Source organism: Diaporthe citri, assembly GCF_014595645.1.
Source record: "Diaporthe citri strain NFHF-8-4 chromosome Unknown scaffold_8, whole genome shotgun sequence".
Lineage (NCBI taxonomy): Eukaryota > Fungi > Ascomycota > Sordariomycetes > Diaporthales > Diaporthaceae > Diaporthe > Diaporthe citri.
The window spans coordinates 88521-102000 of NW_025064853.1; the positions used below are offsets into that span (position 1 = coordinate 88521).

General features: G+C 54.7%; 4 protein-coding genes across 4 annotated transcripts; 1 reads left to right on the forward strand and 3 right to left on the reverse strand.

Moving 5' to 3' along the window:
* Nucleotides 1–495: 495 nt before the first annotated feature.
* INS49_014426 (uncharacterized protein) lies at nucleotides 496–4422 on the reverse strand (the record flags this gene model as incomplete). Its single annotated transcript, XM_043175117.1, has 3 exons — nucleotides 496–599; nucleotides 660–3669; nucleotides 3760–4422. The coding sequence occupies 3 exons, from the start codon at nucleotides 4420–4422 to the stop codon at nucleotides 496–498; spliced, it is 3777 nt and encodes a 1258-aa protein (XP_043020074.1).
* A 1620-nt stretch (nucleotides 4423–6042) lies between these two features.
* Nucleotides 6043–6729, reverse strand: INS49_014427 (uncharacterized protein; the record flags this gene model as incomplete). The annotated part of the gene is made up of 3 exons (XM_043175118.1): nucleotides 6043–6343; nucleotides 6436–6536; nucleotides 6598–6729. 3 exons carry the CDS (start codon nucleotides 6727–6729, stop codon nucleotides 6043–6045), a joined length of 534 nt encoding a protein of 177 aa, XP_043020075.1.
* A 2722-nt stretch (nucleotides 6730–9451) lies between these two features.
* On the forward strand, nucleotides 9452–11342 carry INS49_014428 (uncharacterized protein; the record flags this gene model as incomplete). Its single annotated transcript, XM_043175119.1, has 2 exons — nucleotides 9452–9605; nucleotides 9685–11342. 2 exons carry the CDS (start codon nucleotides 9452–9454, stop codon nucleotides 11340–11342), a joined length of 1812 nt encoding a protein of 603 aa, XP_043020076.1.
* An 813-nt stretch (nucleotides 11343–12155) lies between these two features.
* INS49_014429 (uncharacterized protein) lies at nucleotides 12156–13140 on the reverse strand (the record flags this gene model as incomplete). The annotated part of the gene is made up of 2 exons (XM_043175120.1): nucleotides 12156–12828; nucleotides 12887–13140. 2 exons carry the CDS (start codon nucleotides 13138–13140, stop codon nucleotides 12156–12158), a joined length of 927 nt encoding a protein of 308 aa, XP_043020077.1.
* Between the last annotated feature and the right edge of the window lie 340 nt (nucleotides 13141–13480).

The window sequence follows — 13480 nt, forward strand, 5'->3', positions numbered from 1 at the left end:
AGCACCTGCAACTCTCCTCTTCTCAACTTTATCACTCTGGGCTGGCCGAGGACTTGCTGGATGGACACCCTGCCCGTTCTCTAGCACGGGCGTCCTAGCTTTCCTTGGGTGAGGTTGGGATTACGTATTTCACCTGATTGCCCAAATTGTTTTCTCCCCCTTCCCAGCACTTCCTAAGCCCCCTCAACGGGATTGGACGTGTCTCTCTTTCCTCGTCTGGGGGCCTTCTTGCGTTGCCCCAGAGGCACTGCCTGTTTGCCCCCCTTCCACTGGCATGCAAAGCCAACAGTAAATGCAGGTATATAACCAGAAACCAGAAGAGAACCACACCTCTAACCCAGCGGATGAGAACAGATGCGCGTGAAGAACAACCACCTATCAATGCTGCCACTCATACCAGCAACCAACAAGTCGCTATGTTCTCCCTGAGGGTATGTTGAGAAAACACCGCGAAGTGCTTGGCTGACTATCTTGACATTGCGGAAGAGTAAAGGATTAGTTGAGGAAGCCCTTGCACTCTGGCGTGCCGCACAGACAGGGAATACGATCTTCCGAGCGCATCTCGCGGTCGAACTTGTAATCGTATGTCAATTCCTCGTCTGCAAGGAATACGTCAGTAACAAGATCATTCAAACCCAAAGGCCCGGAGATTTACTTACTCTGTGCGATGGCCCTCTCTGCATAGATGACAATCCTCTTGCTCCCTTCCACGCGGATGATGCTGGCCTTGCAGTTTGGCGCACAGCTGTGGTTGATGAAGCGCGCAATGCCACCCTTCTTTGTGGCATCAATGACGGTGTCATCATCGATCCGGAACAGGTAGCTGCTGCCTATGCCGCTCTTTGTGTACTGCTGCTCACGGAGATCGGCGATCTTCTGTCGCACCTGCTCGCCGACATACTCGATAATCATGTCGTCCTTGGCAATGTTCTCCATGGCGTACAGGCCCCAGTTATGTATGGCGGAGCGGGCAAATTTGACGGGCTTCTTACGCTTCTTCAGCTGGTTGAAGCGTAATACGTCCGACGCCTGCCCAAACACCTTCTGTGTCTTTTCGAGGGAAGAGTTGTGGTCACGCTGCTTGGCGCGCGTGTCGCGCGCATTGCTCTGGGAGGCAACGTGGTCGGGTGCAACTCTCGTGTTGCTAACCTCAGCAAGCGCACCCTTGACCTTGCCGCCTTTACCAGCCTTCTCACGCTCCTCTCGAGCCTTCTGCACTTTGATGTGGTGCGGCAGGTACTTGGACTTCTCGGAGTTGAGAATCTTCTTGATGCCTGCCGTGCGTGCGCAGCCTGTGGGGTTCGGCACGTAGTAGCCTCCGATGCCCACAATCTCCCCAGAGCCATCCCATGAATTCAGCTCTCTGATGCGGTCTCGTTTCCAGATCCACGCCTGTGGGTCGCCAATGTCTTCCACATTGAACTTCTTCTTGAGCTTCGTCACGTTGGGCTGGTCACCATCCCCAGGGAGCATGGGTCGCATAGACTCGATGTCGAGCTTGAAATTGGCAGGAAGGGCGAGAGCTTTGGTGACATGTTCCGGGTATAATGCTGGATCTGGCAAGGGTTTATCTGGGTCTTCAGGAGGCGGGGTGGGCTTGAAATCTGGATCAGGAGGTGGTGTGGGCTGATGGAGAGATTCAGACTTCTTCTCGGCTTCCTCTTCGAAGATCTCTTCCTGCTGTCGCTTGAGAGCCTCACGCTCCTCAAACAGCTGCTTCTTGGATTTCTTCTTGGGCTTGTTCAGAGCCTTCTTTGCAGCCTTGGACACCGGTTCCTGCGTAGCTACAGACGAGTCATCCATATTGACCGCCATGGAGTCTGCGTCGTCCAAGACAACATCCTCAGACGCGTCCCGGAGAGGGTATTCGGTCTCAATGTGATCAATGGTCACCCCGAATAGCTCCTCGTCGCTCTTCTTTTGACGCTTGATTGCAGTCTCTACCTGCAGGTCGAGCTTTCTCTTCTTGATACGCGGCAATGGCCCGTCTTGTGCCAGGCTGGCCTCGGTCATCGAGTCATCCTCGGCAGGACCCCACTGTCCGAAGTCATCCTTTGCGTCTTCATCAGTACTCATGCGACTGCGAGGCCGAGACTCGGGCTCCTCAGTGTCTCTCGCCAGAGAGTCACGATTCTCCACTTCGTCCTCAGATTCCGCATCACTTTCGGCGTGTTGCAGGCGATGGTGCAGAGAACGAAACGCTGGCCGATGCGAGTTCGGTCGCTCTCGAGCAAATGGGTCCGTAAACCCAGGTCTCCGAATGAGGCTGCCTTTCTTTGCCTTGCGAATCCGGGGGAGCGCAGTGACATCGAGGTGTTTTGTACGCCGTTCGATCGGGTCCGCCCGTGAGTTGGGCGTGCTCGCAGGAGACTTTTCTTCCGTGTCCTCGAAAAGGAAGGCAGGTGTTTTAGCCCCGGCTGGATCCTCGATTCCAAATTTTCGACGTTTGGCAGCATGATTAGCAGGGTCCAGGAACGTGAACAGACTCGGCGCAGCAACTTTCTGGCGAATATGCTTTATGAGGTGCTCGACCATCTCTCGTCGCACGACCTCAGCAGCTTCCTTGACCGGGTCAAAATTGTTGGCTCGCTCGCGCTTCTCATCTTCCAAGTCCCTCAAGTCTTCCCTCCTTGCGCGCTCCTTGTCATCTCGCTTCGGGGGCTCGATTGCGACCGGGCGGCGGGGCGGGCTGCGACTTCGCCGCTTGTATGTCAGCGACGTCGAGTTCACCGCCGGTTTGCCCTCGGCCCCAAACAAGTGCAGCTTCATATTGAGGTTGTAAGTGAAGAATGCGGTACCGTCTGCTGACGCCTGGCATTTCTCAGCTTCGGTGCGTCCGAATGAGGAATCTCGAAAGACAATATAGTATCCAAGCCTGTCGGCGCGAATATCCTCCCACCGGTAGTTTTTCAGCCGCTTCTTCATGTGCGCAATTGTCGTCGGCATGACTGGAACGAATTCGTGGGCGACGAAGATGTACGGTTCGCTCTTGAGTTGGGTGGCAACCGGTACTTGTTCGATCAGGGTCGATACCCGCGGCGCGACGGGCAAGGGCCGCACTTCGGGTGTCGGTCGATACGCAGCAGGGCCTTTAGGCGCCGTCGGAGGCGGTCCTGGAATGATTCCCGTCGTCCTGGGGGCCGTGGGTATGGGTTTCGTGATCAGGGGCTGCGACCTCTCCCGCTCCTTGTGCAAGACCTCTTCCAACATGCGCCGGCTCTTCTTGCCCTCGGGGTCAAATTCCACCCGAACGACGCTAGACTCTATTTTCTTCCCATTCATGGCTCGAACAGCGCGTTTTGCAGCGTCAATGGCCATGACTGGGTGAGGCCGTGAGCGGTTTGGCTTCGAATCCTTGTACCGAAAAGTAGCAAACCCCAGAAAGCTGCCGGTTTCAGGGTGCATCTTGTTGCTGCTTTCTGCGACGTCGCCAAATGAGGCAAAAATGGCTGCAACCTTGGAGAAGGTGATCAGGGGATTAAAACCAGAGACCACCAGTTGGGTCGGCGGCCCAGGCCCAACAGACGTCCTGGAGTCCCATGGGTACGGCTTCACGTTGTAGGGCGACTGCCGCAAGCGAGACTTGGGAAGGTGGTAGTCGACGTTGATGTAGTCGAGGCGACTGCCCTTGGCAAGTCGCGGGTCGGCTGGAGGGGGAGCGTCATCTTCCTGTTCACACAGTAACTTATTAGCCAGATTGTTCAAAACTCAGAAGATGACGCTCCCCTTTGCCGGGTCGAGTGTATGATGTGTACGTACCAACCCAAACTCCTTGTATTTTGGCTTCTTCTTGTCCCGCGACGATCGATCGGTGGAAGGCTCATGTATAGACTTGATTACTTGAATGCGAAGTGAAGGATCTCGAGCCGGTACGCGATGTACGAGGCCGGCCTGGTCCACCGTGGGGTTCTTCTCACAGGCGCCATCAAGGTTCATCGTGGATCCGTTGGTCTTGTCGGAATATGAGATGTTGCGTGAGGTTGACTTTGAAGGTTGCGAGTTTATGGCCGTTGACGGCGAGTCGATGGTCGTCAAAGGGGTGAGATGAGAGTAGGATGAGCTCTTGGGGGCGGTAATACCGTTGGGTCGCAATGAACCGTTCGTCATTGAGGACGCCATGCTTGTGTTCGAGGTCTCCGAGCCAACTGTGTTGGGGATGTCCCTTGGTATGTTGTCGATATCATCAGCGGGTGTTCGCGATGGATCTGATACTGAGGTGTCCCGGCGGGATCTCGAGGTGGCAGGATCGTCTTGTCGCGCGCTGGGGGTTTGGTGACCATTTATGGCCTTGTCCAGATGGGCAGACGACGGCGACTCTGTAGCTTCCTGTTTCGCCTTCTCGCGCTCCATCGCCCTCTCCCTGGCCGCCTTTGGAGCCGCGGGGAAGAACTGCGCGAAGCTCGCACTCGAGGGGCGAGTCATCGTGTCCAAAGCCGACAGCTATATCTTCACCACTTCCACCGCCCTCCAACCATCATAACTCGCTTTCCTGATGCAGCAAATGACACCTTTCATGGGTGGATCGATGAAGGGAAGGCAATGTCGCGATGGTGTCGCGCGTCAAGCGTCGGGGTACGCGACGGCTGGGAGCGAGGGAGGCAGGGAGGGAGGCTTGGGAGAGTATTGGCCCGGCGGCTGGGGACTGGCGGCTGGCGAATGGGAAATTGCTTGGGCCCAGTTTCCAGTGACGTTGGAGAAATCTGACTTCTGCGGTGCGAAGACAGGCTGGCTGCCTGGATGGCTAGCTGATGAAGGGTCGGGAGCTGAGAAAACTCAGCAACCAGGGCTGCACGGCAGGTCAGGCAGCAGACCGAGTGTCGCCCCCTTTCTGGGTGTAGAAAATGAAAAAGAATAATGGGCACGTAACAAAGCTGAGAACGTCAAGGAGCCCTGCCGCAAGACGCAAGGTGGTTTCGTGGATGGGGTAAAAGTCAAAAAGGTGGAAGAAAGGGATTCAGTGCTCGGCTCAGTTGGCGGCGCGCGAACAGACCCAAACCCAGGCCGGACCTCCTAGCCCAGGGATGCGAATTGGGATCTGGATTGCGATGCCTCTCTGCCCAGTCGGCCCTGCTCAGCACTGCTCAGCTCCTGCTCGCTACTGCTGCAGCACTTCCAGTAGCCAGTCTCGAGCCAGTGACAGGCATGAATCCATGAATTGGGGGCGAGGAAAGCAGCTGCAAGGGTGTGGCAGCCGTACCTGGATGCCCTGGTCAGCCTGCCAGCGAGCGTACATTGCAGATAGACTACCAAATTACAGTGTAGTCATCTACTGCCTGCCATCTCACATGCTGAGACCCACTAAACAGGGAATGGCGCTAAAATGCAGAGAGTGGGGCACCCAAGTACCTTTGACAGCCTAGGTCATCTTTGATGTGATACTCGGGTTGGTGAAACCCCAAAAGGACCAAGGTGATATGATGGAATGCCTTCCCACATTGAAGATGAATACAAGAAGTAGATGTTTGCAAAGTTAGCGATGATAAAGCTACCGTCCATGTTGACATACAACAGCAGTTCTCAGTTCCAATGTATGCCAGATGGCCAAAGACGGTCTGTTGTCATACAGTTATGTCTAGAGCCAGCCAGCTACTCGTCCACCTAGTAATAGCTAGGCGTGTTCGCTTCCTCAAGGCAGTGTCCCATAGGATAGATCAATGCCCAACAGCATTAGTGGCATTGCCAGGCCTACCGTCCCGGCAGACCATCCAGCCAGGAATTCCTTGCACGCAGCCTTGTGCTCCTCTGAGCATGACAACCGGCATTCCAGCGTAGAACATGTTCCTCCTCATCCTGCATAGTATCAGATGAAGCAGGTCGAGTGACAATGTATGTGTCATGAGTAAAGGAGCACAAGTCTTCCACCCAACGTTAGAAGACAATGATAACAAGTTGTGTTGTGGCCAGAGTGTATCAGCCCAAATAAGACTCGGCAGTTGAATGTATCAGAACAATTGTCGCCCCAAAGACAACATCAGCAGCGCATTCCTAAACAGCTCGTCGGTCTTGAGGGCCACATCGTTTCCTCGTTCCCTCGTAGGCACCTTAGTAAGGCTCCTCCCGGCTGCCATTGCCACCAGAGTAGCCGTTGTCACGGCCACTGTCACGTCCCCAGCCGCCACCACGTCCGCCGCCGCGGTACGAATCTCCACGGCTGTATCCGTTGTCGCGGCCGTAGCCACCGTCGCGGCCGCCGTAGCCACCGTCGCGGCCGTAACCACCACCACCGTCACGGTTGAAACCACCACGTCCGCCTCGGCTGAAGCCGCCACCACGTCCCCGGCCACCGCCGAAGCCACCGGACCTTTGGATCCGCTCCTGGACGGTAATGGTACGTCCATCAAGTCTAGCCACAAGACGTATTAGCATACGGCCCGGAAAGTACGATGGGAGAGGTCTCTTGAGAGATCAACAGCCATTGGTGTTATATGGACGTACTCAGAGTTGTTCATCTCATCGATGGCAGTCTTGGCGGCCTGGTCATCGCTGAAGTCAACGAAGCCGAAGCCAGCGCTCCTGCCGTCTCTCATGACAACGGTCTGTGGCGTTGGGTCAGCACTTGTCGCTTCAATTCCCCTCATGGTGCAGTGAAACACTGACAGCCTTCTCAATGTCGCCAAACCGCTCAAAGGTCTGCGCAAGGGCCTGGTCGTCGGTGGACCATGACAGGTTGCTGGTATCGGTTAGTGGGTGCTCCCGTGCGAGATGCCTGGAGCTCGACTCACCCGACATAGATGGTGGTCGTCCTGGCGGCAGGGGTACCCGAAAATGACCTGGCGACAAAATTTAACTCTCATTGTTCACAGCGGCAGAAGATGTGGACATCCGGCAAGGCCGGGGGCGCTAGCATCACGTAGTAGAGCAGTAGAGATGGCAGGAAGGAGATTGGAGTTGGAAGTGATTGTATTAGTGTGTGATGATCGAACAGTTCTACTCATGCGCCCAAAATGCGATGGGATGGCGCAGATTTGGCCATAGAAGTACATCTGGGCAGGAAGGATTGCGCTGTGCCTGAACGTGGCAGCAAAGGCCCCAAGCATGTTGAGACGCGGAGCGCGGTTGTCGCACGAGCACGGAAAAGTGCTGGGCATCAAGATTTGGGATGCGCGACGGGAGCCTCAATGAGCATGAGAGATAGATTTACCTGGATGCAGGAGCACCGGCGGTGGGGGAGGGGGCGGATTCAGCCATGCGAGCAATGATACGCGTTGTAGTCGGGAAGAGGCGGGCCAGCATTGAAGGGTGGATTTGTCGAAGGTGTCGACAAACGAAGATGATCGAGCAAATGTAGCACGATCGGGGGTGAGTGAGGCTGGAGGGGAGCTTTGGGGTTGGTGGAGGTGGATGTTGACGGGGGACGTGATGAAAATTTCAAGCATGGCGTCAAGACGAAGGCGTCAATCCAGTGACAGACGGACGATCCCTGGCACTGAATTTCGTTCCGCCGGACCGCGAGCTAGGCCGCAAGCAGCCCAGAGCCCCCCTTTCGTGCCTAAAACCTTCGGAGCCCTGTGGCAGGCAAGCTTTATTAACCAGCCAAACGTCACCGTAATATCTCATCATCGCCTGCACATTCTCCAGCTCACTTCGTCGGGTTGCAGCCATACTACTCAATGTCATGCATCTACCTGGGCAGCGTCGAGCGGGAGTCCCTCGCTTGGGGCAGACTGTGCCTTCTCAGGAACTTGACCAGGCCCAAAGCGGCGGCAACGAGCGAGCACGGAACAGAACGGTAGAGTGTCGAGCCTTCCTTTCAAAATCACCACCTGCCTACCTGCCAGCAAACACGGGAGATTGTTGCATACATATATCGACCCTTACTTGTCTGTCTTCGGCGCTTACGATCTCAATGGCACGAGAACGTACAAGGACAGACCTCAACCTCCTTCCTTGGCCCTGTCAGATTCAAATGACATGGGCACCTGTAGAGATTTCATTTGAAATGGTGGACTTATAGACTCCTCCTCTCTTGAGACATAACATCCCGCATATTTTGCGAAATCAATGCTGTTGAGAGATGTCAAACCGAATGAGCTACCACATTTTCACAACAGCAAGAGAACATGTGGATCCGCAATTGTGACTGCACAATTCAGTCGGTCGGTAGCCACTCGAGCCAGTCCGTACTTGACCGTAAGAGTACAGACAAGGCAGTGAGTAAACGGCTTTGTTCAGCGTGGGTATGTAATTCGCAAGTTCTTTCGATAATTGTTGTGCTGAAGCAGACAATACCTTCTAAGACAATCACTGTTCACAAGGGCATTTGTTGAATCGGGGCCGCTTCAACAAAGTCTTGTGGAGTACTTGCAACATTTGAAAACATACATAATGACTCCATGCCTCAGACAGAAATGGCCAATCATTCTTGCATCTACAAATCAACATCTCAAGCCTCCCGATCCATCAAACACTATTCTATCTCAATACTCCACTTTTTACACACAAAACCAACATGTCGACCCTTACCGAATTTGTGGACTACTACGCTGTCCTTGGGCTTCCATCAACGGCATCCATTGATGAAATCCGAAGGACAGTCCATGAAAGGATCGATTTTCTACTCGATACAGACTCCGAAGACTCCGCTGTGTACAATCAGTGCATCCTTCTACGAGAGATCGAGTACATCCTCTGCGACGAAGATCGTAGGTCCAAGTATGACGCTGACTACCAAGTCTCCGTGGAATCTTGAGGCAAGTCTAGATACGGTAGGAAAATATGTCTTAGAAGTCTGGGCATACAAATTCTTGCTACTTTGCACTCTCGGGTAGATAGGTTAGCCGTTTTCAATTAACACCACTATGTCGGCCACAAGCACTGCTTCATTTCGTAATCTTGTGCCCTCCTGATCTTTCTGCAGTACATTTGTGTAGACTCCTTTCTCTCATCCTTTTGTATTGACTCGAGCTCACTATCAAGCGGTGGTGGTACAGCTTGTGTAATAGTAAAAATGCCACACTTACATTTGACAGGGCAAGGCTACGGCGGGCTCGTGAGATTGCTAATGTCATCTATTTGAGCGTAATCGACCACAATGTAGTAAAGTAAATTCTCAGGTAAACTCCACCCATCAAATCTCATAGTCCGATTTGAGCATTGCCACAGCAGGAAAGAATCATCGCTGGGCGGACACTGAAGTGTCGATCACAACCATACCCGCCTGTTTGTCAGTAAGATTCGGCGAAGGACTGACTGCTTATCGGACGTCGATAAGGAACTGAATTGAGAGGCTGGCGGGAAAAAAAGGGTGGCTGACGTATTGAATTGCCAGGGAAACGGGTCCGACCCACCTTCCCCAATCGGAATCCGTGTCAACACCAGCGACTTGCAGCACGCGCGTTGGCAGGCGCAATGCGCTGTCAGACAGATGCATTCCTCAAGAAGGCAGCGATATCGTGAAGTTGTGGACGACATCTCGGAGACACTGCTCGGGATCTCTTTCGAACCGCGACTCATGCCGTCCCCCGCCATCGACCCGCGGACCATCCGCTCATCGGCTTCCACGCCGTCGCTGCGCTCTCGTGATGGCACAGTGCCGCTGCACGCTAGGATGGACAACGGTGGAAACGTGCGCGTCGTCGTGCGCGTGCGCGCATTCCTGCCTCGAGGTATTCCAGCCTCTCATCTTGCACCTCGGCGGTGCCACGGGTCCGATCGGTTGCTAATGATCGTCGCGACGACGTTTAGAAACGGAGCGTGGGGCCGAATGCCTAATTGACATGAACCCGATCAGCCAGGCCACAACTCTGCTCGTGCCTAATGATCATGACCCGGCAAACCAGCGGACGAAGACACGCAAGATCACCGAGGAGAAGACCTTCACCTTTGACAGCTCGTTCTGGAGCCATGACACCAAGGACCCTCACTATGCCACGCAGGAGGATGTCTACAACAGTCTTGGCGAGGAGTTCCTGGACCACAACTTCGAAGGCTATCACACCTGCATCTTCGCCTACGGCCAGACCGGCTCGGGGAAGAGCTACACAATGATGGGCTCGCCAGATCACCCTGGACTCATCCCCCGGACCTGTCAAGATCTCTTCGAGCGTATCGAGGCTGCGCAGAACGAGACGCCAAACATCAGCTACAATGTGCGGGTGTCTTATTTCGAGGTATACAATGAGCACGTCCGCGACCTGCTCGTTCCTGTCATCCCAAACCAAGCACCTTATTATCTCAAGATCCGAGAATCACCAACAGAGGGCCCCTATGTCAAGGATCTGACAGAGGTACCGGTCCGCAGCATTGACGAGATCCTGCGGTACATGAAGACGGGTGACAACTCCCGGACGACAGCGTCGACAAAGATGAACGACACATCTAGCCGCAGCCACGCAGTCTTCACCATTATGTTGAAACAAATCCACCACGACGTAGAGACAGACGAGACCACTGAGCGGAGCAGCCGCATCCGACTCGTCGATCTGGCCGGCAGTGAGCGCGCCAAAGCAACAGAGGCAACTGGACAGCGGCTTCGTGAAGGTAGTAATATCAACAAGTCTCTGACGACCCTCGGCCGCGTCATCGCCGCACTTGCGGACCCCAAGTCCCAGCGTTCCGGCAAGGGTGGCCGTGGGAAGGACGCTGTTGTCCCTTACCGTGACTCGATTCTCACATGGCTCCTCAAAGATTCCTTGGGCGGGAACTCCAAGACCGCCATGATAGCATGTATCGCGCCCTCGGACTATGAAGAGACGCTATCCACTCTGCGGTACGCAGACCAGGCCAAGCGGATCCGCACACGCGCCGTGGTCAACCAGGACCAAATTTCAAGTGCAGAGAGAGATGCGCAGATTGCTGCCATGGCGGAGGAGATCCGCGCCCTGCAGCTTTCTGTTTCCGAGAGTCGGTCGAGGGAGAAGAATGCAAAGGACCAAGAGGAGCGCCTGGAGGAGTACCAGGATCGTGTCGGCAGCATGCAGCGCATGATGGAAGAGAGGGGACAGGTGTACGAGACCAAGATCCGGTCTCTACAGACTGAGAACGAGGCGCTCAGGTTACATTTGAAACTTGCCTTGGACAGTCTGAAGAATCCAATCCCACCCGTCACACTCAACAGCCGGCCGGGGACGCCGGATAGCAAGCAAGATGAGGAGAATGATGAGGGTGAAGTTGAGGCCGAGAACGCACCGGAAGATGACCAAACGTTCTACGAGGACAGCGACGAAGATGAGGCATACAACTCGGATGACCACGAGGAACGACACAATGAGATGCAGGAGCATATGCAGGCACTGCTCAAAGACTTGGGCTTGTTTAGAAGGAAGATTGGAGATGACAAGGGGAGGTGGGTCGAGGAAGAGGGCGACGCAAGAAGGCCATTAGGTGAACGCGATAATGTCTGAGTTTATTGCGCGCCTTGAGAATACTGTTTGCGGGTGTGTTGGACTGGGACTCATTGGCGTCTGCATGCTTTTCATTTCCCCTCTATTACAAGGGCAAGGCAGGGTGTTTAGGAGTTACGTCGACAATACTGGATAGCCGTCATTGAACACGAGAATGATGAAGACAATTCAATGGCAACAATTTCGATACATCTGACAAGGGTAGTTCAGCTGAAAGGTCACCCATCGCCAGGCTACAAAGAATGGGGCACCCGGCCTTGATTACGCCCTGAGCCACGTAATTCTGCCACGATAGTTTGATGGTTTGATTGTCGTGGCCAACTGTAGTATTCAGCTGGTGAAATAGGACACTGATAATATCATTGAGAGACAGTCACGGTGGAAGAAGTTTAGGACAGTTCGCAGAGTTTGGGACACAGAGCTCTTTGTTTTCATGAAGCCATTTGGACCATAAGTATTCACGTTATATTGTGTCCTGATCTCGAGTCCCAAGCGGGTGTTCGGGTCCAGAGGCTGCGGTCCTGCAAGGGCTGTGCCACTAGCCAGGTACCATCCAGAAATACATGTGAGAGAATGGATTAGGACATCTTGACGAAAATGATTGCGGTTAGCTCCAGCCTGGTCCAAGAATGTTTTGGGAAGCCTTACCGAAGCCGCTGAAGGGAGCATGACCACTCTCATTGGGCTGGACACAACACTTTCGGTCGCAGCCAGAGCCCTGTATGACCGTCAAGGACTCCCACAGAGGATTCTGACAGCTGTAGCATGGAAAGTGGATTTTAACGATGATGATCGCACCAACAGTCCTGCGGATCACTCTGTCCGTGGGCGCTTGTTCTCGCCCTCCTCGACGCCACCATGGTCGCGAGTCCTGACCGTGCCCGCGCCGTCTCCCAACTCCTCACCCTCCGCATCCCCGTTCTCGCCACCATCGCCAATCCAGTTCCCGTCCTCGTCAAAGTATTCGTTGACATTCTCCGCCGTGATCCACCCGCTGCTGCCCGGCATGGGCGGCGGCAGTCCGCCGCTCGCGTTCCCCCGGAATGCACCTGGGAGGCCCTCGATAGCCTCACCGCTAGCATCCACATTGCTCTCAAAGATGATCCTGTCTGCGTAGTCCTCTCCGTCCTCCTCGTCATCGTCCTCATCCGGGTCGGGATGGAGATTCTGGCACGCGGTTATGGCATCGAACAGCTTTTCCTGCTCAGACCTCGGGCTCGAGCCTGCCTGGGCAGCAGAGGATAGGTCTGTGGACGTGGGTGGCGGGACGATCGTGAGTTGTACAGTGTCAAAAGTTTCATCGTCTGCGCCGCCGTCAGACAGGTCCAGTTGCAGGAGGATGCACGGGGCCTTGGTCGATTCGCTCTCGCTGGTTCCGTTTCCGGTAGAGGCAGGCTCGGCCTTGTGTTGCATTGCATGTAGCGCTATCGAAGGAAATGGTATTTGCACGCCAGAGCCCGACTTGCGGTTGAAGATGGTAAAAGTCCTAGAAAGCAGTCAGCAACTCGATGTAACAGACGCCGGGTGTAACAGGTCAGACCTACTCTGAGTTGACAAACAGCTCGACGTCATCTTGCGAGATGATCTCACCCAAATCTCCTTCGGACACCGGGGAGTCGGCAGGAAAGATGGGCAGTGTGCTCTGTTGGTCTTTTGGGAGCCATGCTTTCGCGCCGGTCGCGTGGTAGTGGAGGACGGGCTTTCCGCCGTGGAAAGTCTCTGGGGTCGTGGATTGGTACTCTGAGAGGGGCGTGAAGTCGCTCAGAGACGGCGACGCGTGAATCGTGGTGGGCAACATCTCGGGTCTTCTCGCGCGCCTCGAATTGATCGGTGGAGGGGTACTGGGCAACCTGAGGAAGCTTGGGTGTTGTCACGATCAAGGCAACTTTTTGGCCTTGGAGGGGAGCTCCGATAAGACGCAGGTCCCAGGCAGGTCCCAGGCACCGCCAGGAGCTGCTGTGTCCGGGATCCTTATCGGCATGTGACCACCGTGATACAGACCACCCAACGTCTCAACACCCATGTCATCACCCTGTTTTGTCACCTCATCCATCTGGTTCTCATAGCGTTGTCTCCTCATCATCACGGGTCCCTCTTGCACAAATATAACAAGTCATCGCCCGCCCTCTTGCTCTCGG